The sequence below is a fragment of the Rhinoderma darwinii genome, chromosome 2 (genome assembly GCF_050947455.1).
Source record: "Rhinoderma darwinii isolate aRhiDar2 chromosome 2, aRhiDar2.hap1, whole genome shotgun sequence".
NCBI classification, from domain to species: Eukaryota; Metazoa; Chordata; class Amphibia; order Anura; family Rhinodermatidae; genus Rhinoderma; species Rhinoderma darwinii.
Window position 1 is genome coordinate 241302505 of NC_134688.1, and position 26716 is coordinate 241329220.

The 26716-nt window shown below is 42.4% G+C and overlaps 1 protein-coding gene across 5 annotated transcripts in view; it reads right to left on the reverse strand.

The window, feature by feature from the left end:
- BCAS3 (BCAS3 microtubule associated cell migration factor) overlaps positions 1-26716 on the reverse strand; it is a 1147652-nt gene that overhangs the window by 838742 nt on the left and 282194 nt on the right. For all 5 annotated transcript variants that reach the window (XM_075852996.1, XM_075852997.1, XM_075852998.1 and 2 more), the window contains exon 13: positions 14372-14465. In XM_075852996.1, coding sequence (XP_075709111.1) covers positions 14372-14465 — 94 coding nt within the window. The remainder of the gene's footprint in view (positions 1-14371; positions 14466-26716) is intronic.

The following is a 26716-nucleotide window of genomic DNA, read 5'->3' on the forward strand; positions in this document are numbered from 1 at the left end:
ATTGGTACAATTTTGGGGTACATCGGACTTATTAACTAGCTTTTATTATATTTTGGGGGCAATGGAAAAAATAGCAATTCCGGCATTTTTGTGGTTTTTTTACGGCGTTCAGCTTGCGGTTTAAATAACCTGTTTACATTAGTGTTCGAGTCATTACGATAGCAGCGATACCATATATGTGTACTTTTTTTTGTAGAAAAAAATGATTTTGAATTTTCTTTACAGTTCAGCTTTTTAAATAATTTTGACTTGAAATTAATTATTTTTTCAGTCCCACTAGGGGACTACACTATGCAATATTTTAAAAGCCTATATAATGCTTTGGTATACTTAGTTTAGTTGACAGGCAATCTATTAGGCGTGTCTGACACAGAGGATTGAGCTGTTATCGATCACATCTAAGTTCATAACTTTGATGTGATCGATAACAGGTGGATCCTTCGTGTCACAGGACACGCATGACCTGCCTCACTGAACCCGTCAGTGACGCTAACCTTCAGAATACAAAGCAGCTGTATCTGAAAGAGTAAAAATAATTTTTAATAAAAAGTATTTACAAAGTTGCACCAAACACACTGATACAAAGTACAATACATATAGTTCTCTATATGCGACAGATGACTCCTGTCAGGGGCGTAACTAGGAAAGACTGGGCCCCATAGCAAACTTTTGACTGGGGCCCAGCTCCCCTGGGTATCACACAACCCCCCCATGTAGATAGTGCCTCCCTATAGGTTCCGCCACACAGCACCCCCTATAGATAGCACTATACAGCCCCCCTGAAGATAGCGTCTTACAGCCTCCCCCTGTAGATAGCGCCATACAGCCCTCCCCCTGTAGATAACGCCATACAACCCCCTGTAGATAACGCCATACAGCCCCCCTCTAGATAACGCCATACAGCCCTCCCCCTGTAGATAAAGCCTTACAGACCCAAACCCCCTGTAGATAACGCCATACAGCTCCCCTGTAGATAACGCCATACAGCCCCCCCTGTAGATAACGTCATACAGCCCCCCTGTAAATAACGCCATACAGCCCCCAACCCCCCCCCCCCCCAAAAAAGAAATAATAACGGCCTATAGTTTGTCCTACAAAAGAGATGTATTCCCCATCCACAGGATAGGGGATACATGTGTGATCGCTGGCAGCGACAAGGAGAACGGTGGACCGAAAGTCCCCCAAAGTTCTCCATGAGAAACCTCGGACTTCCGGGGTCTGTGCAGTTCAATAAAAATGAAAGGAGCGCACAAGCGCGGCCAGTGCACAATTAATTTCTATGGAGTTGCCGACAGACACCGGAAGTCCGAGGTTTGCATTGGGGAACTTCGGGGGACTATAGGTCCCCCGTTCTCCTTATCGCTGGGCGTCCCAGCGATCCCACATGCATCCCATATCCTGTGGATAGAGGATGCATGTCTTTTGTAGGAACAACCCCTTCGGTGGCGTCGTGCTGTAGCAGCTATAGCGGCTGCTAGCGGAGCCTCCGGCCATGGTAGGGGCCCGTGCCGTTGGGCAGCACAGGCCCCCTCATGCTGCGGGCCCCGTAGCAGCCGCTATGGCTACTACAGCGGTAGTTACGCCACTGACTCCTGTAAAAGGAGCCAACACTTTCGGGAAGAAACTCAGAACGGATATGGAAATCCAGTTAAAAGGCAAGTTCTCAGAGAATAGCTAACTCTGGGTGTTACAGTGAAAAAACAGTTGAGCAATGAGGGACCTAAAGGCAGAAGAAGTCGCTAGTATGATGGGTACAGATTAGTCAGGTCTGTCTTAGACTGTTTCGTCAACTGTTATAGGCTCTTGTGGCGTTCTTGTGGTGCCTGGGATCTGGGCAACTGCACAGCCGTCCTCAGGCCCTCTGTGAAGTCAGTTATTTTGGAGATAACAGTAGGCAACATTTTGGACTGCTTAGGACAGGGAAGGTGAACTTTTAACACATGAATGATTGAAATACAGAAGGGATCAGTAGATTGTTCAATGCCTGTTAGGCCACAATGGAGCAGATTTACTTTTTAAAAGGCACCAAAATTTGGTCTCAAGTTGAGACAGAATTCTGGCATACATGTTCTGCTTCATATTTATTAACTGTTTTAGAAACTTGTGCACCGTGTTCGACAATGGGGCGTGGCCTAGCAAAATTTCTATACTGTGTGCGCTAAAATGTGGCACAAAAAACTGCCATAAGCTAAGCCAACCAAGAGGTAGTATAGGCAAGAGAAAAGTGTCTAACAAGTCTAGCTAGATGTACCAAATTTATCATAGAGCATGCACTACTTTATTAAATTTGGCGCATATTCTGACTGCTTTGTCTAAGTTTGCACTTTCTAAAACTTAGACGGTAAATATGCCCCAATGTGCTGAGCTGCAGGGGCACATAAAGAAACAGTCTATATTAATATATCCATAGAGTGCCACAATTAAGAAAAGGTGAATCCTATAAAAAAAAACTATGATATTTCTACAGCGTTTTCGATGAGAGGCAGGAGATGTGGGTGGTCACATGTTATATAATGTGTCGTTCACAGAGACTAAGAAAATGTCGACAATGGCCTGTAAGAACAATTCCTTTCCATATAGAAAAGGGTCCCCATTCTGGACCCCCCTATTAACTCAATCTGATAAGCACATCTAGCAAGGCTCACCCTTGAGGACCACTATTATCCTGTGATTTTAATGAATGCAATGTAATTCTCTAACTGCAAAGTGGCTAGCCCTAACTTCACTAGAGCATTGTCACAATAGAGATTATTCGACATATTTCTGTGCCACAAAAAATAATACTTTATAGGTTGTGATGAATAGCTAAAGTGCCCTTTGTGATTCCAAATCATTTAAGTTTGCTATATTTCAGACTATCCACCCCCTGTCATAATCATAAAACGTCAGGGAAAAAGGGTTTTTAAAAGTAATATATCAGAGGCACCGCTATTACAAACAATAGCTCTCATTAGAGTAATGCACTAATTTACAGGCTTGGGGAAGTCAATAAAAACAGCAGAGAGCTGCATTACTAGGTTGTAACCTAAGAATACTATATAAAGGTCTGCCTGAACAAGTCCTCCTGATCTCTTGACATTTACAAGGTGGTCCTCTGCCAGCACTCATAGTGTCTGCATTTTTATGGCTGACCTGTGGCGGCAATATGCTTTCCGAAGCAGCTATCGTTGTGGGGGTCAAATATTGCAACACAACCAACGAAGACATGTTAATGTTCACTTTGAAGTTCCCATATCGTCTCAGTGCTAATAGATGTAGAAAAAAGATACTAAATGTATCTAATTTTCTGACTCACCTTAGACTGTTATTTTTCATATAAAGATATGATTATAATATCAAGGTTATTACTAATAGTAATGTTTTAATAATGAGTCATGACATTGTAAATATTTAATGTGTGTGGTGAAGAAATTCATGCTGCCGCTTGAATTTCACAGATAACAGTGACCACTATCCACAATATAATAAAGGTTAGGCTCACTTTGCATTTTTTGGGGGTTTAATTGCACTCCAACTTATTTATGGCCTATCCATAGAATATGCTACAAATGTCTAATATATGCGGGTCCCAGTTTTGATACTTGCACCTATCTCAAGATAGGGGGTCCACAGACCCCTTCACCACATGGTAAAATGGCCGCTGGCAGCTGAATCCCGGTCGGGGGAATCGGTCAATATCATGGATATGTGAAAATGGGAATTTTCGCATATTATTGTATCGAGATTGCAATACCCCTTTAAACTGATTGGAAAAAAAGGAAAAACTGACATCAATTTGCATCAGTTTTTCACCTATTGGCGTCAATGATGAAAGAAAAACTATAGAAAAACATTTAAAGGGGTTGTCTTATAAAGGGTATATGGACGTCATAGAAAAGGGACTCTAGTTAGGGGCACCATTTTATAAGCCAAAATTGAAAGAGACTGTGTAAGAGCAGTTCTTGCAATTTCCCCCGATTATAACAGATGATTACAGGGGGATAATACGGATTGTCGCACCGGCTTCTGTTAAAAGAACGGTGGTTTACAGTGTTGCACTATGGTGAAGAAAGCTAGAGGGTTACTCTCAGAATCATACAAAGTGCTGCAAAACATATTAATGGCTGAAAGAATTTACTTTGCTACCAAATGGAGGACCTCTACCATTTCTTTATAAGGGTATGTTCACACAGCTTATTTTCAGCTTATTTTCTGAACGCATCCAAACATCTGCCCATTGATTTCAATGGGAAGAACGGCATTTCGTTCCACCGGCACTTTTTTTACGCGGCCGTTTGAAAAAACGGCGCGCACAAAAAGAAGTGCATGTCACTTCTTTAGCCGTTTTTGGAGCCGTTTATTATTGGTCAAAAGAAAAACAGCTCCAAAAATAGCCGTAAAAAACGCATCAAAAGCGCTTGATGCTTAAAAAACGGCTGAAAATCAGAGACTGTTTTCCTGTGAAAACAGTGCCGTATTTTACAGACGGTTTTTGCTTAGCGTGTGAACATACCCTTAGAGGTAATAAGATTAGAATAAATGCCACTCCTGGATTGATAATGCCCAGACTCCTAGCCTAGCCAAGAATATTCACCTGTGACCTTGGAATTGCCTCCTGTTTAACCCTTTAATGACTAGGCCACTTTGAATTTTTTAATTTTCATTTTTCCCTCTTTGCCTTCCAAGAGCCAAAACTTTTTTATCTATTTAGTTTTTATTGGCAGCATTTAATGCACCATATAATGTACTGGAAAACTTTGAAAAATAATTTTGTGGGGTGGAATGGAAAAAAACCAGCAATTTCCCCATTGTCTTTTGGGTTTCATTTTTACGGCGTTCACCTAGTGGTAAGAATAACATGTTAACTTCATTCTGTGGGTCAACACAATTATGATAATACAAATTTTTTATGTTCATGTTTTGCTACTTTTACAAAATAGAAACATTTTGTGAATTTTTTTATTTTTTTATCAATGGAGCGGTGTAATGGCTTGTTTTTTGCAGGGCAAGCTGTAGTTTTTATTAAAACAACTTTGGGGCGCATATGACTTTTGATCGCTCTGTACTCCATTTCTTGTGAGAGACGAGGTGACCAAAAACAGCAATTCTGGTGTTTTTTGTGGTTTTTTTTGGGGTTCTACGTGCGGGTTAAATAATGTTATATTGCAATAGTTTAGAAACTAACTATGTTTTAGTCTTTTGTCTTTTACATTACCTTTGAGGGGAAATGGGGAAAAAATGGGGGGGTTTTGAACTTTTAATAATTTTTTGTACATAAGAAAAACTTTGTTTAACTGTTTTTTTTTTACTTTTTTCATGAGTCCCCCTAGGTGACTTGAACCAGCGATCTTTGGATGTTTTTTACCAGCTCCTTTTAAGACCTGCCTCTGGCAGTGCTTATTAGGAGCACAAAGATGGAAGATCTGGGGGGCCTTTACTAGGCCCCAGGCTGTCATGACAAACCACTATACCCAGCAATAGTATCGCAAGGGAGCGATGGCCGTCCCCCCTTTTTTAACATCTTGGATGCCACGGTCACTATTAACCGCAGCATCTAAAGAGATCAGTGTAATCTCCAATCCCAGCAGTAAGAGCAGGGTGTCAACTGTAATATACAGCTGACACCCAAAGCGTATGGAGCGGGCTGAGCCTGTGAGCACACTCCATACAACCATCCTCCACCTACAATGTACAAACATTGTTTGTGGTCGTAAATGGGTTAATATTGCCTTCTGCAGCCCCAGTGTGGGAATGGGAACACATCCTCCCTTTTAAAGACAATGTGACCAATTTTTTTAGTTAACAAATGTTCTTGTACTTGCGTGTTTGTTACTTTGATTGTTTATCCTAATTTTACAGGCTTACTCTATCTGGCTTATTTTTTCTTTACATCACACCCTCATTTCTTATCATTCAATAAATACCTTTTGAAACAAAAAAAAAATGCCTTGTAAGTGTACTTTTATTATCCACTGCTACCTGGAACCTGCTTTTTAGTTGACAACAGCCCAGCTTCTGTTAGCCAGCTGAATCGTAGAAATCACCGACTGAAGCCTATAGCTATGGTAACTACATATACAATGGTGCTTTGCCCAGTTATGACATAGGGGATGTGGCTAGATCAAATAAGCTGTCCATGGCAATTTTAACAATTTTGAAATGCACAAAAAAATCTGAATTGCAATATAAATAAAATCATATTAAGCCCCCATACCCATATATTGTCTAAAAGTAGATACCTTACACATTGTAAAAATACAATTCAGCACTTTACACTCATGGGTGCCTTCATGCAGTTCTGCATCAAAGAGTAACATTGTGTAAAAAAAAAATGCATACAAATTCATGTTTGTGTAAAGCAAGGATCCTTATACACCAGCCAATCTTGGCTGTAAAAACGAGCGCCGATTAATGAGACAGCTTGTTGATTGGCGCTCGTTTGCTGCCTTCACAAAGAGCTATGTATGGTTACTATGATCGCTCGTCAACATACATTTCTATCATGTCGGCAGCACATCCCCCATGTCGGAAGCACAGGGAGATGTGCTGCCGACAACTATAATATTTTGTGCTGCATATACGACACGATCAGCCGATGAACCAGCGTTTGCTCGTTCATCGGCTGATCACTGCCCTGTTTACACAGGGCAATGATCAGGAATGAGCATTCATATGAACTGTTGTTTGCCCGATAATTTGCCCATGGCTTAGGTCTTCATGCACACATCGCTAATTGAATAAACGTGATTTGTCTGGCCCATCACATTGCACACATACATTGCCAGTCACAACCAGTGTTCAACTTCTGGTGGGAAGTGAGGCTTGCGCATGAGTGTAAAAGTGGTAAGTTCTGACATCACAACATGATGATTATTTGTATACACGTCAGTAGAAAAAGTTCACAGATTTTTATCTATTGCAATAAAAGTAGAAATAGTTTACTGACATATTTACTGACAGTCACAAATATCTTTTCTATATGCCTTTTTTCAGTTAACCGTGTCTTTAAAATATAATTAAAAGTGACAAATGTAAAAAAAAAAAACAAGTTAAATTCCATATAGAGACCCAGTAAGACTCAAAAGTAGCAAGCAGACTAATGATCAGAATGCTATTTGGGTAAAAAGCATGTCATCCCATAGGACTGTATTTTAGATTGTAAGAAACCACCTAACGGTAATCAGTGCTGGGTGTCTGCCTTCCATGACGCCAGGGCACTGCCGGGTCACTGGAAAAAAGGATAATGATCCGTAAATAAGTCGTGGTAAACATTTCAGTGTAAAGTCTCCTAAGTGTTGTTGAAAGTTGTAACTTTATGTTATAAAGGAAATATATATAGCAATGAATTTAGAAATGGCATTGCATAATAAAGTAGCACTTGGAAATGCACCTTGGCACCAGTTAAAACAATTTATATTACAGTATTTCTGACTTTTATTTGTAAACTGAGTGCATCAAACTTTTTAACAAATGCTGCCCCCTGGAGTCTGACTTCCAAAATTGCTGGGGAAAAAAAACACACAAATGACATTAAAAATAAGCAAAACCAATATAATAAAAAGAGGGGAAAAAAATGTTTACCCTCTTAAAGTGACCAAAGTAATATTGCATTAAAATGGCAGAAAGGCTACTGCCCAGGCTAACAGGTGGCACACATACAGTACGTTTAACTCTGTGGACATGTTATATTGGCAGTAAGTGTCAGTTCATCTTGTGGACTGTTAAATTAAAGAACTTTATTAATTAAGAATGTTCTGAAAATGTAACTGTTTGTCTGACAGATAGTAATGGCATTCTTAAGAAGGAAACAAGAAAGTAAAAATCCTACTAACAGAAACAGTTAAAAAAAAAAATCTCTTTTTCTAGATGCCGTATGAACTGTAAAAATCAGTCCCTGAGGGACTGCTGGAATCCACTGATAACAATGGACACCCACAAATTGTAATAGGTGCTTTGCAATGCCTTGCACGTATGAAAAAGCTCCTCCTGTGATATCAACTAGTCACAGGCGGTCGAAGCAGTAGCATATGTTTGTAGCATATTGAAACCATGAGAAAATTACAGTGTATAGTTGTATATATTTTTTAAGTATATAAATTTATAACCAGTAATATCAGAAAATGGATTCGATGATTAAAACGTAATTATTCTAATAAATAAAATCAGAACGCACACCTCTTTGAAAGGATATTACGCATCTAAGAAAAGTATGCGGACAAGGTTTGGAGACTTCAGAGGTGTGGAACTAAAAGTATGGCACATAGGCAAAAATGTCCTTAATTTTTTGCACCACACCTTGGAAGTTGGAGTGTTTTGACCACAACATTAACAACCCTCCTTTAGGTCACCTGAAGAGTCTGACCAACTGGTATGATGAAGCGCATAGGAACAAACTGAGGGACACTTTATGGGCAAGTTTTTAGGGACAGAAATCTTGAGCAGCAGCCACCTTTTCGGAGAGTCTACCCCGCAGTTCCACTAAAGTTGGTAGCAACAAGGGAATCTGTGTTGCCACTTTTCACTGCAGTCTCAGGTATAAACATTCCATTCAGTGGCGTAGTTATAGCGGGTGCAGAGATAGCAGTTGCAACCGGACCATGGTGCCTGGTGGTGCCCAAAGACTCCTCTGCCACATAAGAAGAATAAATATTATAAATTGCACATGGTAGGTGGGAGCTTTAAGTTACACCTCTTGTTTCATTTCCGGTTACTTGCTGCAAATATTGCTAATTCATCAATTGCTGTCACCATAATCGGTAAATCCATCTGCGTGTAATACTTGTCCTAAACTTTTTTCAGATGAGAAATATTCCTACACAGAATTCTGTGTTCTGATTTTATTATTTATTAGAATAAAAGTTATGTTTTAAGCATTGATTCCAATTTCTGTGATTACTGGTTTGAATCTAGAATTGTAAGTCACCATACTAAGGGCATTTAATGAAACTTTATTAAAAGTCTAATAAAAAACATAATTTTAAATGGCGCAAATTGAGTCAATTTATCAAAATGGCACACATGGAATGATACATTTTCTGTATTAGTCAGTAGTGTTATAATGGCTGCCACGTATCTTTATTCTTAACTTTTCTACAAAGCTATTTTGCTTATTTGTGTCACCTTGTGATGAGTCCTTCAAATGCGCTGTGTTGTGTAATTTCCCTCACAATTCCCCTTCACTTATTTTCACCAAACTAAAGCCCCGAGACTGGTCGCAGCTTCCTCCCTATGACTGCTCTCTAAGGCCCTGTTCACATCTGTGTTGGAGACTCCGTTGGGGGCCTCCGTCCAAGATCCGGCAGGGATAACTGGAGACAATAGGGCAGCATGATGCGCTATTGTTTCTGGTAAAATCACGGACACCCCGACGGAAAGCCGATGGAACCCATTAAAGTCAATGGGTTCAGTCGACCGCCAGCGGTGACTGTTGCTTCTGCTCTTCCCTTGTTCTGCTCCCCTGACGGAGGAGAACACACCGACGCATGTGTGAATATAGCCTAAGACTTGTAGTCTCATTAGAGCGCAATGTTGTAGACAAACACCTTCTGTCTCCCTTCTTTATAGATAATAATTTATTTTTCTATAAACATTCTAGTTCATCTAGTCATAGTCACATAGCCTTTATTACATCGGTTCATAAAATTAACAGCAATTTTAAATATTTAAAAAAAACAGGAAAAAATGGCACCCCTCCTGCTCAATTACATACCATCATTATAGCATAGATAGAGCAATATCCGATCTAACTATATCTCGCGAGAGACAACAATGTTGTTTGGTGTAATCACTTACAAAATGGCGCTCAGTTGTTAAAGTGGTGAAAATCTATGAATTACAAGCTATAAATACATTAAAATGTTACTTTAAAAAACAAATGAGTTAACGGTACAACAAAACACCAATACAATTCCAAACATCTGACTTCATTGTAAAAAACCTTTAAAAAAACCTTATCATATAAAAATAAATAAAGAGATACACTATTGTGGTAGACTATGCATTTTAATACAATGTCAAGAAACGGTACTCAGATATTAACCTGTCAAAGGTATGCAAAAAGGACATTTTTATGGCAAACATTTATCCCATAGAAACCGAAGGCTTTTTACGCCTTGAATTACGTCTGAAAAAACGGCTCCAATACGTCAGCAAACATCTGCCCATTACTTTCAATGGGCTTTACGATGTACTGTGCAGACGACCTGTCATTTTACGCGTCGCTGTCAAAAGACAGCGCGTAAAATAACAGCCTCGTCAAAAGAAGTGCAGGACACTTCTTGGGACGTAATTGGAGCCGTTTTTCATTGACTTCAATGAAGAACAGCTCCAAATTACGTCAGTAAAATACGCCCCGCAAAACGCGAGTACATGCAATTACGTCTGAAATTCAGGAGCTGTTTTCTCCTGAGAACAGCTCAATAATTTCAGACGTAATTGCAGTTATCGTGTGCACATACCCTAAGAGTACCCTACAGGATACATTTGAATCCTAATCTTTTTGCTATACAAGTGTATATTTCGGATATGGCCCAAAGATACAAACAAGTATAATGACCGCCATATTAATAGCCACATTATGTTTTCACTTACGGTAAATTACGGGACAGCATTTTATGAAGGGAACAAATAAAAATTATACTTAACATTGGAACAGACAAAAATATATGTATACCATAGTTTATCTCTAGGCTTGCTAGACAGACAAAGATTATTATTATTATTATTATTATTATTTTCATTTCTAATAGCAAAAAACGTATTGCAGAAAAAAACAACGGTTTTCGTATGTAAGGTACTAACAAGCTCTGATCACTCCATAATATATGGTTTTCCCTAATTAATATCACTATTTATTAAGAGCCGCAGTTAGCCGTTAACTGTACAGTCTGCTTTGTGACCACGAGAGCGTTAATCACGCAGGGCTCTCTGTCTAGTATCCAATGACAGATGAGATAAGGTTCTCATTCAGACATGGTCAATTATCAGGTTGATGCTCACCTAGTTACAAAACTTTTGCATTTGATAAGTGAATGAACTCCTCCCTACAAGTTTCTAGTCTAGATGCTAATGACCCATGACTCTTAGCTAGTGGGAAAAGGCTCACCTTCACATCTTTATTAGTGAAGCATTCAGCAGCCATAGCAACACAGATACAAAACCTATAAAAAATATACTGCCTCCCCCCCCCCCCCCCCCTTAAACTTTTTCATTTTGTATCACAGCTTTTTTGAAACACAGAACAAGACTCATTCTGTGTGTTGTTGAGGCACCTTGGGGGTAGGTAAATGTCAGGTTTGCAAATGTGGACAATGTTTGCAATTTTCCTCTGTTCAACTATGCAAAAGTGTTCAAGCTCTCTCGGCTATTGTCAGGTACAACTACTCAACTAGATTGAGGGCTGGACTTCTGCTTAGCTGCTTCAGGATATGAACAATTATGACTTTTTTTTCCATTCTTTTACAATGTCGGCTACAGTGTTTGTATGTAGTATCTTGATGGAAAATAAATGTTATCCTAAGTAGCAGGTCTTTTGCAGTCTGCAGCAGGTTTTCTCCAGGAATTCCTGTCTTTTACTGTATTAATTTTGCCCTCTACCATCACAAGCTATCTAGGTAAGGCTTTCCGTCGGAGCGGAGCCCTGACAGACACAAACGGAAACCATAGGTTTCCGTTTCCATCACCGTTGATTTCAATGGTGACGGATCCGGTGACAATGGTTTCCGTTTGTCAAGGGTTCCGTCGTTTACACATTTATGGTACATCCTGTGGAGTGAGTATGTGAGTATGCCAAACAGGGGAGTTTTTGTTGTGGTTGGGGCATTTATGAATTTTGGGAGACTGCAGCTGTCCATTTTATTTACAACAGTGGCGTTTTCAATTGACTAATGAAGCACTAGGGCAATAGCTGTTCTATGGAGGGTCTCTCGTGTTTCAGCAACAGTGGTCTCTCCTGTTCCAGCAATAGTGGTCTCTCCTGTTTCAGCAACAGTGGTCTCTCCTGTTTCAGCTACAGAAATGCTCCTTCAGAGTATTCATTGGTGTCTTAAGCCCTATTCACATGGCCGTTTTGGTCCGTTTTTCTCGGCCGTTTTGCATCCATTCTGTTTCCGTTCCGTGTTTCCGTTTGTAAGGGCCAATTTTGACCCGTTTTGCATCCGTTTTTTTCCCTTTTTTTAAACGGATAAATTTCATTTGTACATTTTTTGCCACACACTTCCCTCTGTAGATAATGCCACACACTGCCCTCTGTAGGTACTGCACACACACTACCCTGTAGGTAGTGCCAAACAGCCCCCATTGTAGGTAGTGCCACACAGCCCCATGTAGATAGTGCCACACAGCCCCCCTGTAGGTAATGCCACACAGCCCCCTCTAGGTAATGCCACATAGCCTCCCAGAGGTAATGCCACACAGCCCCCTCAAGGTAGTGCCAGACAGCCCCCCGTAGGTAATGCCACACAGCCACCCGTACGTAATGCCACACAGCCCCCTGTAGGTAATGCCACACAGCCCCCTGTAGGTAATGCCACACAGCCCCCTGTAGGTAGTTCCACACAGCACGCCCCCCAATAGATGGCACCCCCGTACCTTTCTGTAGATAACGCCACCGTTCCAGGAGAAGTCCCTGACTTCACTGTCCATATATGGACAGTGAAGTCAGGGACTTCTCCTGGAGCGGAAACACCAGCCACAGCGCCAGGGATCCCGCTTTAAAAGTCCCTGACGTCACTGTGTCCATATATGGACAGTTAAGTCAAGGACTTCTCCTGGAGCGGAAACACCAGCCACAGCGCCAGGGATCCCGCTTTAAAAGTCCCTGACGTCACTGTGTCCATATATGGACAGTGAAGTCAGGGACTTCTGCTGGAGCGGAAACACCAGACACAGCACCGGGGATTCCGCTTCAGAAGTCCCTGACGTCACTGTGTCCATATATGGACAGTGAAGTCAGAGACTTCTCCTGGAAAGGAATACCCAATCTCCAGCAACAGCATTGCCGAAGCTGTGGCCGGGGATTCCACTCCTACAGGGAGCAAAACAATACACTCCTCCTCCTCACATGCACTTCGCACTGAGGAGGAGGAGAAGAGAGCAAGCGATGGAAGACACGGCCATCACTTGGAACACCTTCCAGTGATAGCCGTGTAATACCTGGCCCCATAGACTTCTATGGGAGCCGGGCATGTCCCATTTTTTGACAGCCGGGTTTGCCGGGCCGTTAAAAATCGGTCGAGTGAATAACCCCATTTTGGGTCTGTTGTTCCTTCTGCGGCCGTTTTTTGAACGGCCATCACACGGCCGGAAAACCCTGTCGTGTGACTAGGGCCTAACTGCCCTTCCTGTATGGTCATTGAGGACAGTTTGCTCTAAGAAAATTTACAGGTGTGCCATATTCTTTACATTTTCTAATAACTGACTCAACCATTCTCTGGGCCTTATTTATTGAGTAGGAAAAGGTCTCATTTCCATTACCTGACTGATAATTTTTAATAATCTTATCACTAAGTTGTTTAGACTGTTCTTTTGTTTTCATAGTGTCATAGGTCGTGGCAAAGCTGCAGGTAAAACTGGTATAGGCTATATTCACATGAGCGTGACAGATATGCTTTGTGAGTGGCATGTGTTTTTCACACACTCGAAAGTATATATATTTTTTTCAATGTAATTGATGCGTAAAACACGGACAGCACATGGATGTGCATCCGTGTGCTGTCCGTGGTTTTCACGCACCCATTGACTTCAATGGGCGGTTAGGTGCGTGAAAACGCACCAATATAGGACATGTAGTGAGTTTGACACAACGGACACTTGCTGCGTGAAAACTCACACATGTGTGAATAGCCCCATTGAAATCAATGGGGCCGTGTGCTGTGTGTTGTTTCAACGCACAGCACATGGATGAGAATCACGCATATTTATGCTGCAATCACTTGAAACATCTTGGCTGCACAGAGGTGATTTCCTTTAAGTGAATGAGTCTAAAGTGGGAAGTGTAAAGGAGCGCCGAACAACGAGACAGCTCGTTGATCGGCGCTCGTTTGCTGCTTTCACAAGGAGGTAGCATGGGGATGAGCACTCGTTACTCCAATCGCTCGTTCCCGTACATTATCATCATGTCGGCAGCGCATCTTGTGCTGCCGACAACAATAATATTTTCAGTATTTAAAACAATACGATCAGCTGATGAACGAGCGTTTGCTAATTTATCGGATGATCGTTGCCCTGTTTACACAGGGCAATTATCGGGAACGAGAGTAATTGGCCAGTGTAAAAGGGACAGCCCATGGACAAGAGTCACACTGTTCATACAGTTCATTAAATACAAGATATGGCCCTCTCACATCAAAGCTTTATATATATATATATTTACACATGCTTAAAAATGTCTTACCACTGGGGTTAAATGCCATACAGCAGATTGGTTTTTCATGAGCTGGAAAATGGGCAACAATGCCTTCACCGTCTGAATCTTCACTGACAAGAACCTAGGACAAAGAGGAAAGGTTCAATGTTTAAATGTAATTTGCAAACAGAGGTACACTTGCCATCACTTTTTCCCATGACCTAACATTACTAGTCTTTCCTGCTGTGGTACCTTACACCTTTTATTATCTTACATGTTTACAGTACATGTCGTCCTAAATATTAGAATAAGATGAGTTGCCAAGTCATTTCCTCCCACATGAGCGCAAATGACTACTGTTACTGTAATTCAGATTATTTCATTGGTTCTTGAATGCTCTAACTCTACCTAGTTTAAGCAGAGCACCCAACTGAAAACAAGAGAAAATAGCTCAGACTGTTGACAAGCAAAGTCAAAAGTTGGCTGTGATCAGAAACAAATGTTGCAATCTCCAAGTATGAACACACGTTTAGGTGTTATTAAATTCAGACTGTTTGGATGTCCATGTGTTAATAAGCAGAGGTGGATACGCATACAAGCAATAAGAAGATGAAAGGTGACGCTTCAGTTTAAATTCTGATGCCAAATAGAAAATAATGCCAAATCGAAAAAACTGATCGCCTGTAAACCAAAAAGACAAAGCTAACACAGTGACATGTCTTCTCCAAGAGCTTTATAATTATTGTAAAATTATTTTAGGCACACAATGGGAAAGATTTATTATTACTGTCTGAAATTTAGACTAGGGCAGGCAGAAGATGTGCCAAATTTATCACAGTGGTGTACACTGTGTGATAGATTTAGCGCATCTTGCTAGACACTTTTCTCTCCGTTACACCACCTCTCGGATAACTTACTTTAGACCAATATTTTGAGTCAAAATGTTGGCGCATTTTTAGACTCATCTAAGCCACTCCTCTTTTCTTGACACTTGAAAATGGTGTAGTGAGGAGCAAAAAGTTTTTAAAACACAATCAATCTGGCACAAAGGCATGTATGCCAGTTTTTGGCACAAATAGATCCAGAATTCTGGCGTTTTTAGATTAGTAAATTTCCCACAATATCTGCACTTTCTACAGTCTGGCTGATCCAGAAGACAAGAATCAGAATACTGAGTGGAGACGAAAATATGCTAAACGTCTATTGTTTAATAATAAATAGTGCATAATAAATTACTGGAGACTATTATATTTAGCTCTAATTATGAAGGTGCCTTGTTTGAAATTCAAGAAATGGCAGCATCTGATGATAAGTCTTGAAGGATGAAAGGGTCTGAAAGGCTCATTAAAATTTGTTGAGTTAAGGTCCCCTAACATGGCCCGATACAGCACTCGATCACTCCATTCAAAAGGAGCAATTGTCAGCAATGTATGGTGACGAGCGATCATTATTACAATTGTTCGTCCCCATGCAACATTATATCAGCAGCACATCTACCTGTTAACAGGGAGATGTGCTGCAAACTAGCGAGCAATATTTTCGGATGAAAGAGTGTTTGTTCGTTTAACTGATGATCTTTGGCCTGGGCAATGACTGGGAAGGAACGTTCGTATAAAAGAGCGTTTACCGATCATTGGCCCATGTAAAAGGGCCTTTAGGAAGATGGGCTACCTTATTTTAGGCTTACAGTCTGGTAGACCTGATACTATGCTTAGATCATATGAAATAACTTGCAGATGGTTGAGTTTTGATGTTATAGCAATATATGATGCCACACTTAAAAATAAACGATATATTTTTGTAAATAACAAAGATATGAGAACTAGGGGGCGGAGTCTGGCCGCTGAATGAGATGGCCGCGCTCTGCTGAGCTCCCGCTACCATATGGGTTACTAGCGGCTCATAGCTTCACAAACAGCCCACATACAGCTACAAAGCCTCACCCACAAAGTGAATGTACCTTTCCGCACTTACTGGAAATGGCAAGGAGGAAAACAAAACCAGAGGCACAACGGGAGCTGACCGAGTTCATTGGTCTGGGCTCTTCACAAGATGGTGCCGTGCAGCCCATCCATGCTGCAGAGCCTATCTCCCCTGTAGCCTCTCCAAGTGCTAGACGACACAGCGGTGATCAGATGGGTCCCAGCCCCTCCGCTTCTTCTAGCAGCAGCTCTGCAGATCTGGGTAAGTGAGGCGCCCCTAATTCTCCTTTGCCTTCTCCTAATGGAAAGGGCCCAGCACATAAAAAAGGTGCACATTTAAATAACACTGTCATGTCCTCCATGTGTACGACATCATCAGGACTTGATACATACATAGGACCAGATGGCCCCCCTACTGCTAATGTCCTAAAATACATGCTGCTTTCTCTTCACAGAGACATCTCAAAAGATTTTAACACTGTCGCTTTACAACTGCAAACCAAGAAAATTGACAGTCTGGGCGCTCGCACAGCACATAAATGGGGACTTTCTCCACTGCTCACAACGAGCTGATAGATGCACATTCTGTACTGGAAGAGGAGGTAAGCCGATTGAGAGAAAAGGTCATGGGCCTAGAAGACAGGTTCAAGAGAAATAATATAAAGGCATATCGGAGGACGTATCTCAACCTGACCTAGCACACTATCTCACACAGCTCTTTCAACTACTGCTCCCAGCCTGCACTGTCTATATTTCACCATAGACAGAGTGCACAGAATCCCCAAAGCTAAACCACCCCCGGAAATCTGCCCCTTGGGATGTGCTTGCTCATGTCCACTTCTATCAGATTAAAGAAAAGCTGCTGGCAGAGTGCAGAAGGAAGGGAACCCCTCCGGTTCCATATGACAAGGTCTCCATGTTTCCAAACCTGCTCTCGACCACATTGCAGATGCGCCACGGATTCTACCCTGTGACCTTGTCTCTTCGCTAAGCTGACATCAGATACAGCCCGTTCAAGTGTAGCATGCTCTGGAAGCAAACTCTTTTCTCGCACTGCAACATATTTTTTTGCCCATGAAACACATTTTCTACACGGCAAACATACGAAGTGCACTCATCCTCAATTTCTTACATTTTTTTGGCCTCAGACGGAGATAGGAAGAAGAGAGGGGTTTTGAGATCGATCAAAGATTCGATGGTTTTGACACTCCACTCTGCATTTAACGATCCTCTGGGCAGACTCATTATAGTAGTTTGTGACATTAATAATGTAACTTACACTCTCGTAAATATTTATTGCCCTCACATTAGACAATGCTAATTTTTTTCTTCGCTCATTAAAAAACTTGGAATTATTAGGAGAGGCATTTTGGTTATTGGAGGAGACCATAACTCCGTAATCGATCCTTCGATAGACTCCTCATCTCTTCCAGAGAGGTCTCGGTCGGCCCTTATCCCACTACTGAGTAAATTGTCACTGTATGATGCCTGGCGATGCCATCACGGATCTGAACTAGACTATACCTTTTTTTCCCATGTACATTCCTCATATTCCCGGATAGACATGTTCTTTCTGGAGAGACAGGGTTTACAAGATGTGCTTGGCACCGAGATCGGCACCATCATATAGTCTGCCCACGCCCCGATCACTCTCACCCTCAATGAAACTATCTCCCACTCCCCCACTTCCCTGTGGAGGCTCAACGAATACATACTGTCCCACCCAGAACACCAGCACTTATTGCTATCTGAAATAGAAGACTATTTTTACAACAATTTAACTTCAGTCCCTAAGATATTTTCGGTCTGGAATGCGCATAAGGCAGTCATGAGAGGTATGTTTCTAAAATCATGTGTCCAAGTTAAAAATAAATTTAATTCCCTGACTTCTCAAATTAAACTTTTGGAAGCCCAAAATAAGGATTCTCCTTCCACTCAATATACCTCCAACTTAGCTAAATTACGCTCAGAGCTTCGTTTGCTCCTGGTACACAAAAAACCCAGATGAACTTTTGTGCGCATGACAACCGTTCAGGCGCTCTTTTAGCTAAACAGTTAAAACATGTCAGGTTTAAACAGAAAATAGGCCACCTATTAGACTCACAGGGGCAAAAAGTTTCCCACCCTCAAAAGATCAAAAGATAGTGGACCAATTTGCCTCATACTACCATTTACTTATAATCTCCACCAAGACGACAATACCCTCCGGCCAAAGATAGTCAGACCTTCCTAGACAGGTTCTCTCTTCTCCACCTCACTCAGGACAAGGTAGATAAGATTTCTTCCTCCATCACTACAGAAGAAGTGTTCCAAGCCATCAACTCCCTAAAAGTCTTTAAATCTCCAGACAAGGATGGTCTTTCGAATGGCTATTGCTAAAAATATGTGCAGAGCTTGCTCCACATTTGGCATCTGTGTTCAACCTTGCTATGAGTAGTGATAGTAGTAGTAGTGCTCTGAGATGCTGGAAGCTCTTATAATTACTCTGCCTAAACCAGGTAGGGAGCCAAACACTCCTGCGTATTTCCACCTCAATGTCCTGATGAACACAGACGTCAAACTCTACGCGAAAATATTATCCGCTTACCTTGTAGACATATTACCCAATTTGAATCATCCTGAGCAGGTGGGCTTTGTCCCGCATAGACAAGCCCCTGATGGAACAAGACGATTCCTAAACATCATTAGGGCTGCTGAGCTCACTCGGACTCCTTCTCTGCTCCTCGCTTTGGATGCAGAGAAGGCGTTCGACCACATTCACTGGGGTTATTTGGAGGAAACATTAAACAAATTTGGTTTTACAGGAACCATCAAATCTGCTATTCAAGCTTTGTATTCATCCACTTCCGTGAATGTTTTCTCATCTGGATGCATTTCCAACTCATTTTGTTTACTCATTTAACAATAAGACACGACAGGGGTAACCCCTCTCGCCTCCCATATATGCGCTAATGATAGAGCCTTTAGCAGAACTGGTCAGAAGTACCTCAGGTGTTCAAGGTGTAAAAGTGGGACAACAGGAGCACAAAATTGGCCTGTACGCCAACGATGTGATACCAGCGATAACCAATCCGACCACCTCCCGACAACATGCTTTAACCCTCCTAAACGACGTTGGTCGAATCTCCTACTACAAAATCAACAATTCCAAACCACTAATGATCAACGTGGGAATGGACTCACTGTAATGGCCGCAGTCGTGGACCACAGCCTCCCCTTACCTGCTGGCATTCGCAGACCTCCTTTCTGTGGCCGACGTCTTCTTCCCCAGAGATGTCAGCGCATCTGGCTGCTCTGTCCTGCAATGTCTGCGAGGGGGTGCGCTCGCTGGTTCCTGGCCTTAAAGGGCCAGCGCACGCATATGTAATTAATTAATTTCCCAGACCACCCTGGACTATAAAAAGGGCCCTGCCCTTCCATTTCTTGCCTGAGCGTTGTTGTAGTTTTCCCATGTTCGTACTGCAAATAGTTCCTTTGTGTTATCCTGCTCCCAGAGTTTCCCGTGCCCTGCTACCTGTATCCTGTGCTGTGTTTGGTTCCTGAGCCTGTCTAGTGTTGGAGTCGTGTTGTGACGCCTGCTGTTATACACCACGTCCGGTGTCATCCGCCATCCCTGGTATCATCCGCCACATCTGGCGCAACCTGCCACGCCAGCTGGTGGTGCAGGGGGGCACGAAGGCAGAAGTCATCTCTGTCGAAGTGTCATACTGTCAAAGTGTCCTGGCAGTTATACATGGCACAGATCTAACATCCATCTCTCTTCTCTTCATACAGGTATATAATCCATTTAATTCCTGCATGAACTTCATCCCTGCTGTAGCTGCATTTCAAAAAGCTGAAACTTTTATTTTATGGTACTCTGCTTTCCTGTCTTCCTATATAGTCTAATGTTATCTGTAAGTTTTGTCAAAGTGTTTGATCGTCGTTAAGTTTTATGATCATCCAGACCTGCTAGTTTGTTTGTTTATCTCTGCATAGCTTTTCACCTCTTGTGTCTAGTTGATTTGATTAATAGCTGAACGAGCTTAATTAGGCCTAGATCTGAGCATCTACTCCCCTGCAGGGGGGCACGACGGCAGAAGTCATCTCTGTCTAAGTGTCATACTGTCAAAGTGTCCTGGCAGTTATACATGGCAGTTGCACAGGGTCAGTGACAGGTAAGCTGCATTAGAAAAACAAACAAACTATCACACGCTCTAATTATTAGATTTCAAACTCTGTTTACAAACAAACATGTTTGCTACCGCTCTCATCATTATAGCTGCTCTTGGTTTACAATCCTATCGCCCATTTAAGCCTTGCCAAAAAACAGTCCACATCAGTCCCTCTCTCCTTGCCTCGCCCATGTACAGCTCCCATTCACTATTCACTTTCCTCAGTCAACTTAACCCATCTCATCCCACTGCCCAACATAAAAAACGCTCTCATAAATCACAGAACCATCTGCTGTCTCTCTCCATTCTCCTGCTACTAGCTGCAGGGGACATCTCTCCCAACCCTGGTCCTCCCTTTTCTTCTGCCAAGCTCAACCACTTACCTGTCACACATAGAAACCCTGCAAATCTTCTTGCCTTTCCTTGTATGTCTTCTCCTGTCTCTTTTAACTGTGCTCTCTGGAACTCTCGGTCCGTGTGCAACAAACTCGCCTTTATTCATGACTTATTCCTTTCTAACTCTCTCAACCTTCTGGCTCTTACAGAAACATGGCTACACCTGTCTGACACTGCTTCCCCTGCTGCTCTATCTTATGGTGGTCTCCACTTCACTCATGCCCCCAGACCTGAGAACAGGCAGGGTGGAGGAGTAGGTATACTTCTTTCCCCACACTGCACTTTCCAGGTCATTCCCCCGGTCCCCTCACTCACATTTCCCTCTTTTGAAGTCCACACCCTCAGACTCTTTCACCCTTTTTCCCTCCGAGTGGCAGTTGTCTACCGCCCCCCGGGCTCACCCCGCCAATTCCTAGATCATTTTGCTGCCTGGCTTCCACAATTTCTATCCTCTGAAACACCCACTCTCATCATGGGTGACTTCAACATCCCCATTGATAACCCAATCTCCTCATCTGCCTCCCAGTTTCTATCTTTAACCTCGTCCCTAGGTCTGTCACAACTTACTAACTCTCCTACACCTGAAGACGGGCATTCGCTTGACCTGGTCTTCTTCCGGCTCTGCTCAGTTTCTGACTTTATTAACTCTCCTCTCCCGCTTTCTGACCACAATCTTCTCTCCTTTACTATCAAATATTCTCTGCCTCCTCAGGTCATCCCTACGTATCAGACATACAGAAATCTACATGCCATTAACACTGTGAAACTCATAGACAGTCTACAGTCCTCATTGTCCCCTATCTCTTCCCTCTCCTGTCACAATCTGGCTGCCAAACTTTACAATAACACTCTCAAAAATGCATTGGATGAAGCAGCCCCTGGCACACGCCTCAATCCCGCTTTCTTTAGCGGTGCCTGAGATGTGCCGAACGACTGTGGAGAAAATCGCATTTGGATGCAGATTTCCTCCATTACAAATTTATGCTCAAAACGTACAACTCTGCCCTTCACCGCGCCAAACAAGTCTATTTCACTTCTCTCATCTCCACGCTATCTAATAATCCAAAACGCCTCTTTGATACTTTTCACTCCCTCCTTAGTCCTAAAGTGCAGACGCCAATCACAGATCTCAGTGCTGAAGACCTGGCCAATTATTTTAAAGTTAAAATTGACAACATCCGGCATGATATTATCTCCCAGTCCCCTAGTAACATCGATCCCCTTCCCTCCCGCACTCCCTCTTCTTCACTCTCAGCATTTGACCCAATAACTTAAGAAGTCTCGAGGCTCCTCTCTTCTTCTCGTCCTACTACCTGCCCTAGTGATCCTGTCCCCTCACACCTCCTCCAGTCCCTCTCCCCAGCTGTCACTAGTCACCTGACTAACATATTTAACCTCTCTCTTTCCTCTGGTATCTTTCCCTCCGCTTTTAAACATGCCATTATAAACCCATTACTGAAAAAACCAACTCTTGACCCATCCAGCGCTGCCAACTACCGACCAGTCTCTAATCTGCCCTTCATCTCCAAACTCCTGGAACACTTGGTCTACTCTCGCCTTATCCGCTATCTCTCTGCTAACTCCATTCTTGACCCCTTACAATCTGGTTTCCGCACTCTACACTCCACAGAAACTGCCCTTACTAAATTCTCAAATGATCTCTTGGCGGCTAAATCGGACGGTAAATCCTCTCTCCTGATTCTTTTGGATCTCTCTGCAGCCTTTGACACTGTAGACCACAAACTCCTACTTAACATGCTCCACTCTATTGGCCTCAAGGACGCGGCTCTCTCTTGGTTTTCCTCCTATCTCTCTGACCGCTCATTCAGTGTGTCATTTGCTGGTTCCACTTCTTCCCCTCTTCCCCTTGCTATCGGGGTTCCTCAGGGATCAGTCCTAGGTCCGCTGCTCTTTTCTCTCTACACAGCTCCGATTGGACAAACCATCAGCAGATTTGGCTTCCAGTACCATCTCTACGCTGATGACACCCAATTATATACCTCTTCCCGTGACATCACCCCTGCTCTAATACAGAACACCAGTGATTGTCTGTCCGCTGTCTCTAACATCATGTCCTCTCTATATCTGAAAAGGAATCTTTCTAAAACTGAGCTCCTTGTGTTCCCACCATCTACTAACCTCCCTAAACCTGATGTCTCCATCTCTGTGTGGGGCACTACCATCACTACTAAGCAGCACGCCCGCTGTCTCTGGGTTATTTTTGACTCAGATCTTTCCTTTACTCCTCACATACAATCACTTTCACGCTCCTGTCATTTTCACCTCAAAAACATCTCCAGAATCTGCTCTTTTCTTATGGAGGAAACCGCCAAAACTCTCATTGTTGCTCTGATTCACTCTCATCTTGACTACTGTAACTCATTACTAGTCGGTCTTCCCCTCACTAAACTCTCCCCTCTCCAATCTATCCTCAATGCAGCAGCCAGGCTCATCTTTATGACCAACCGCTACACCAACGCCTCTAATCTGTGCCAGTCACTGCACTGGTTGCCCATCCCCTTCCGAATAAAATTCAAACTTATTACTCTCACCCACAAAGCTCTCCACAGTGCTGCACCTCCTTACATCTCCTCCCTCATCTCTGTCTACCACCCTACTCGGGCTCTACGTTCTGCCAACGACCTTAGATTAAAATCCTCTATAATCCGAACCTCCCACTACCGTCTCCAGGATTTCTCTCGTGCTGCACCAGTCCTCTGGAATGTGCTACCCCAGACAATCCGATTAATTCCCAATATCCACAGTTTTAAACGTGCCCTGAAAACAGATCTATTTAGACAGGCCTATAACATTCCCTAATCTGACTCCTTTCCATGGCCCTCCTTTTAGATTAGTCATCAGAATAAGATTCCCTCACACTCCTTCTCTTCATGTCCGTCATACACGGATACTGGCTGGTGACCGGCTCATGCAGCTTTTTGTTACCACCGCATGTGTATAAAAATGGCCGGACCATTGTACAGAACAAACACTGTTACACTTTGTGTCTCCCTTATGTCCTCATAGATTGTAAGCTCTTGCGAGCAGGGTCCTCACTCCCCAGGTTTGAATTGTAAATGAACTTTGTCACTATGTAATGTCTGATATTGTTTGTTTCATGTCCCCTCTAAATTGTAAAGTGCTGCGTAATATGTTGGCGCTATATAAATAAAGATTATTATTATTATTATTATTATTATTATTATTATTATGGTGTCATCTGCCAACCCTGGTATCATCCGCCATGTCTGGCGCAACCTGCCACATCTAGCCCCATCCGTGCCTAAGCCTCTGCCACTATCTGGACTATCTCAGGTACCCTTACGTGTTATGAACTTTTGTATAGACTTTTGCATAGACTGTGACTTGGCCAGCTGCCTCTCTGTTACGGTGGAGCAGCCTAGTGGGTCCACATACCCCAAGATCGTGACAATCACGTACTAGAACCACCTTTCCTTTCGAATGGAACGATTCACATATCCCTTATTTGGGCACTTCTTTAACAAGCCCGAGCTCACGGACCTTCACAAAGAATTTTACCCCACTACTGCCTGACATCCTTTTCTTTCCAATGGAACGATTCTCATATCCCTTATTTGGGTACTTCTTTAACTAGACCGAGCTCATGGACCATCACAAAGAATTTTACCCCAATACTGACTGACATCCCTAACTTGTTAGCTAGCTTCCACAAACCATTTATATCCTGAGCAGGTCGAATAGCAGTTCTAAAAATGATGATTCTCCCGTGTATTCTGTATCTATTCAGAACCGTGCCTGTCCCTATCCCCATGACATTTCTTAATCAACTGCAATCCATCCTGAATCGTTACACATGGGAAGGTTCCCAAGCTAGAATTAAACTCCCCAATTTCTAAATCATATGTAAATGGAGGCATGGGAGCCCCAGGCATTAGTAGATACTACTATGCTGCTGTTTTAGACCAGCTCAAATACTGGTGGTCCTTTTCTACACATAAACGTGCAAAACATGCCCCATGCATGCTCCCTACCACAGGTGGCTTGCAAAAAAGGCAGCGGTTCGGGCGTGGTCACACTTTACGGCTATATGGTCGTCAGACTTGGCAGGTATGGTGGCGATCTCGGTCCTACCCCTAAGATTTTTAAGTACTCTTGTTCCACATATTGACTTATCCACGTGGGAGACCTTGGGCATTAAGAAAATAGGTGACATTTATTCTGATGGAGTATTGGCTGACTTTGCAGGGTCCAAGTATAAATTTAATGTCCCTGAAGTTGACTTCTACAAATTTCTCAAAGTCAGACACGCTTTGCCACCCGTGGATGTCACTACCCTAATGTTTCCTAAGGCTGCCTATATCCTTTTTTAACTATCCCCTCGGCACACAAAGGGCATTTCCACCTTCTACAACTCTTTTTTCAAGTCTAACTCATTGGAAAAATCTTCCCATATGTTGACCTGGTAATCAGATATTAATGAGCATTTTTCCCTACTGGATTGGAAACATGCCCTCTCTAGGGTCAAGGGTTCATTGAGAATCAGCTCAGAAATTGTTCCTACAATGGTGCTACATCCCAGCTAAATTTGCTAAAATTGGTAGCTCCTATCCAGAAACCCGCTGGAGGGGATGTGGCCTTAAGGGAACCTATTTCCACATGTAGTGGACATGCCCGGTAATTAAATCCGTGTGGGTCTCCATATTTTCTTTCATACACATAGTGACTAAACACTTGAATTGACCAACCTAGCGATAGCACTGTGCTTTTTGGGAGCGAACCACCTCCCAAAGGATAATGCAGTGGTCATTAGCCACATAATCCTAGCCACGTGTTTAGTTATAGCCAGGCATTGGAAGTCCCCTAACACCCAGTTACTAGGGGAAATTATTGATGCAATATCCCATGCATGTAAAATGGAACAACTTTATGGTGCTAGATTCCCAGGAGCCCTTTCAAAATTGTCAGATTGGCTCCCATGGACTCCCTTTCAGGCAAGGCTATGGCCTCCATGTGATCACATACAGGACTAGCTGTTTGCAGTTCAGGCATTTATAAATGTTCGTACCACCACTTTATTCATGTGACTGCAATTGTTTCTGATGCATACACTCGGCAAACTTCACTCAGGTTGATGCTGCTAGTACTGCACTACGACATGTTATGCAAATGTATGTCAGGTATACTTTTGTTTTTTTTCCCTTTCCCTCCTGCCCCCCCCCCCCCCCCTCTTACCCAATACCTTTGTACTAGATAATGATGAAGTACTTGTACGAATTATGTAGTGCACTGCATGCCTTATTTACCCTGTTGTTTATTTGGAAAATTAATAAAAATATAATTTTCAAAAGATATGAGAACTAGTGAATTCTCAAAGTGCTAAATGAAAATCAGCTGGCCACATAATGTAGACACCTAGAGGAGAGACTAGACTAAAGTGGAGGCTAAATATGTTTATTGCCTTTCACTCGAATGATTGAAACTACCATTTAAAACATACATCAAGACATCAGACTTGAAAGCATCTCTTTGGAATCTGACCTGATTAAGAGAATTTTAAGGTGCATGTGATATAACACAAGTTTTATAGATCTTTAAGAAAGAGAACACGTTCAGTTTTGCTCATGAAGTTGTAGTAAATAGTTGAAAAATTCCATTGACTAAATAGAGAATTGAGAAATGGTAGGACTTACTGTGAATTCTACAAGGATTGTACTAAAAGCACAGAAAACTTAGTTGTAAATATCATTTATTCTTGTTGGACACTTACGTAAGCTTGCTGCATTAAGGTCTAATGGCTCCCAGAGCTCTAGTTTTATGAGAACAAACTAGGGTAACATCAGAGGGCAATTAGACACATAAGATCTGGAGATGACTCCTAGTCCAGCAGTAGCATACTACGATTAGTGGAAAATATTCTGACCTCCTGACCTTCGACAGCC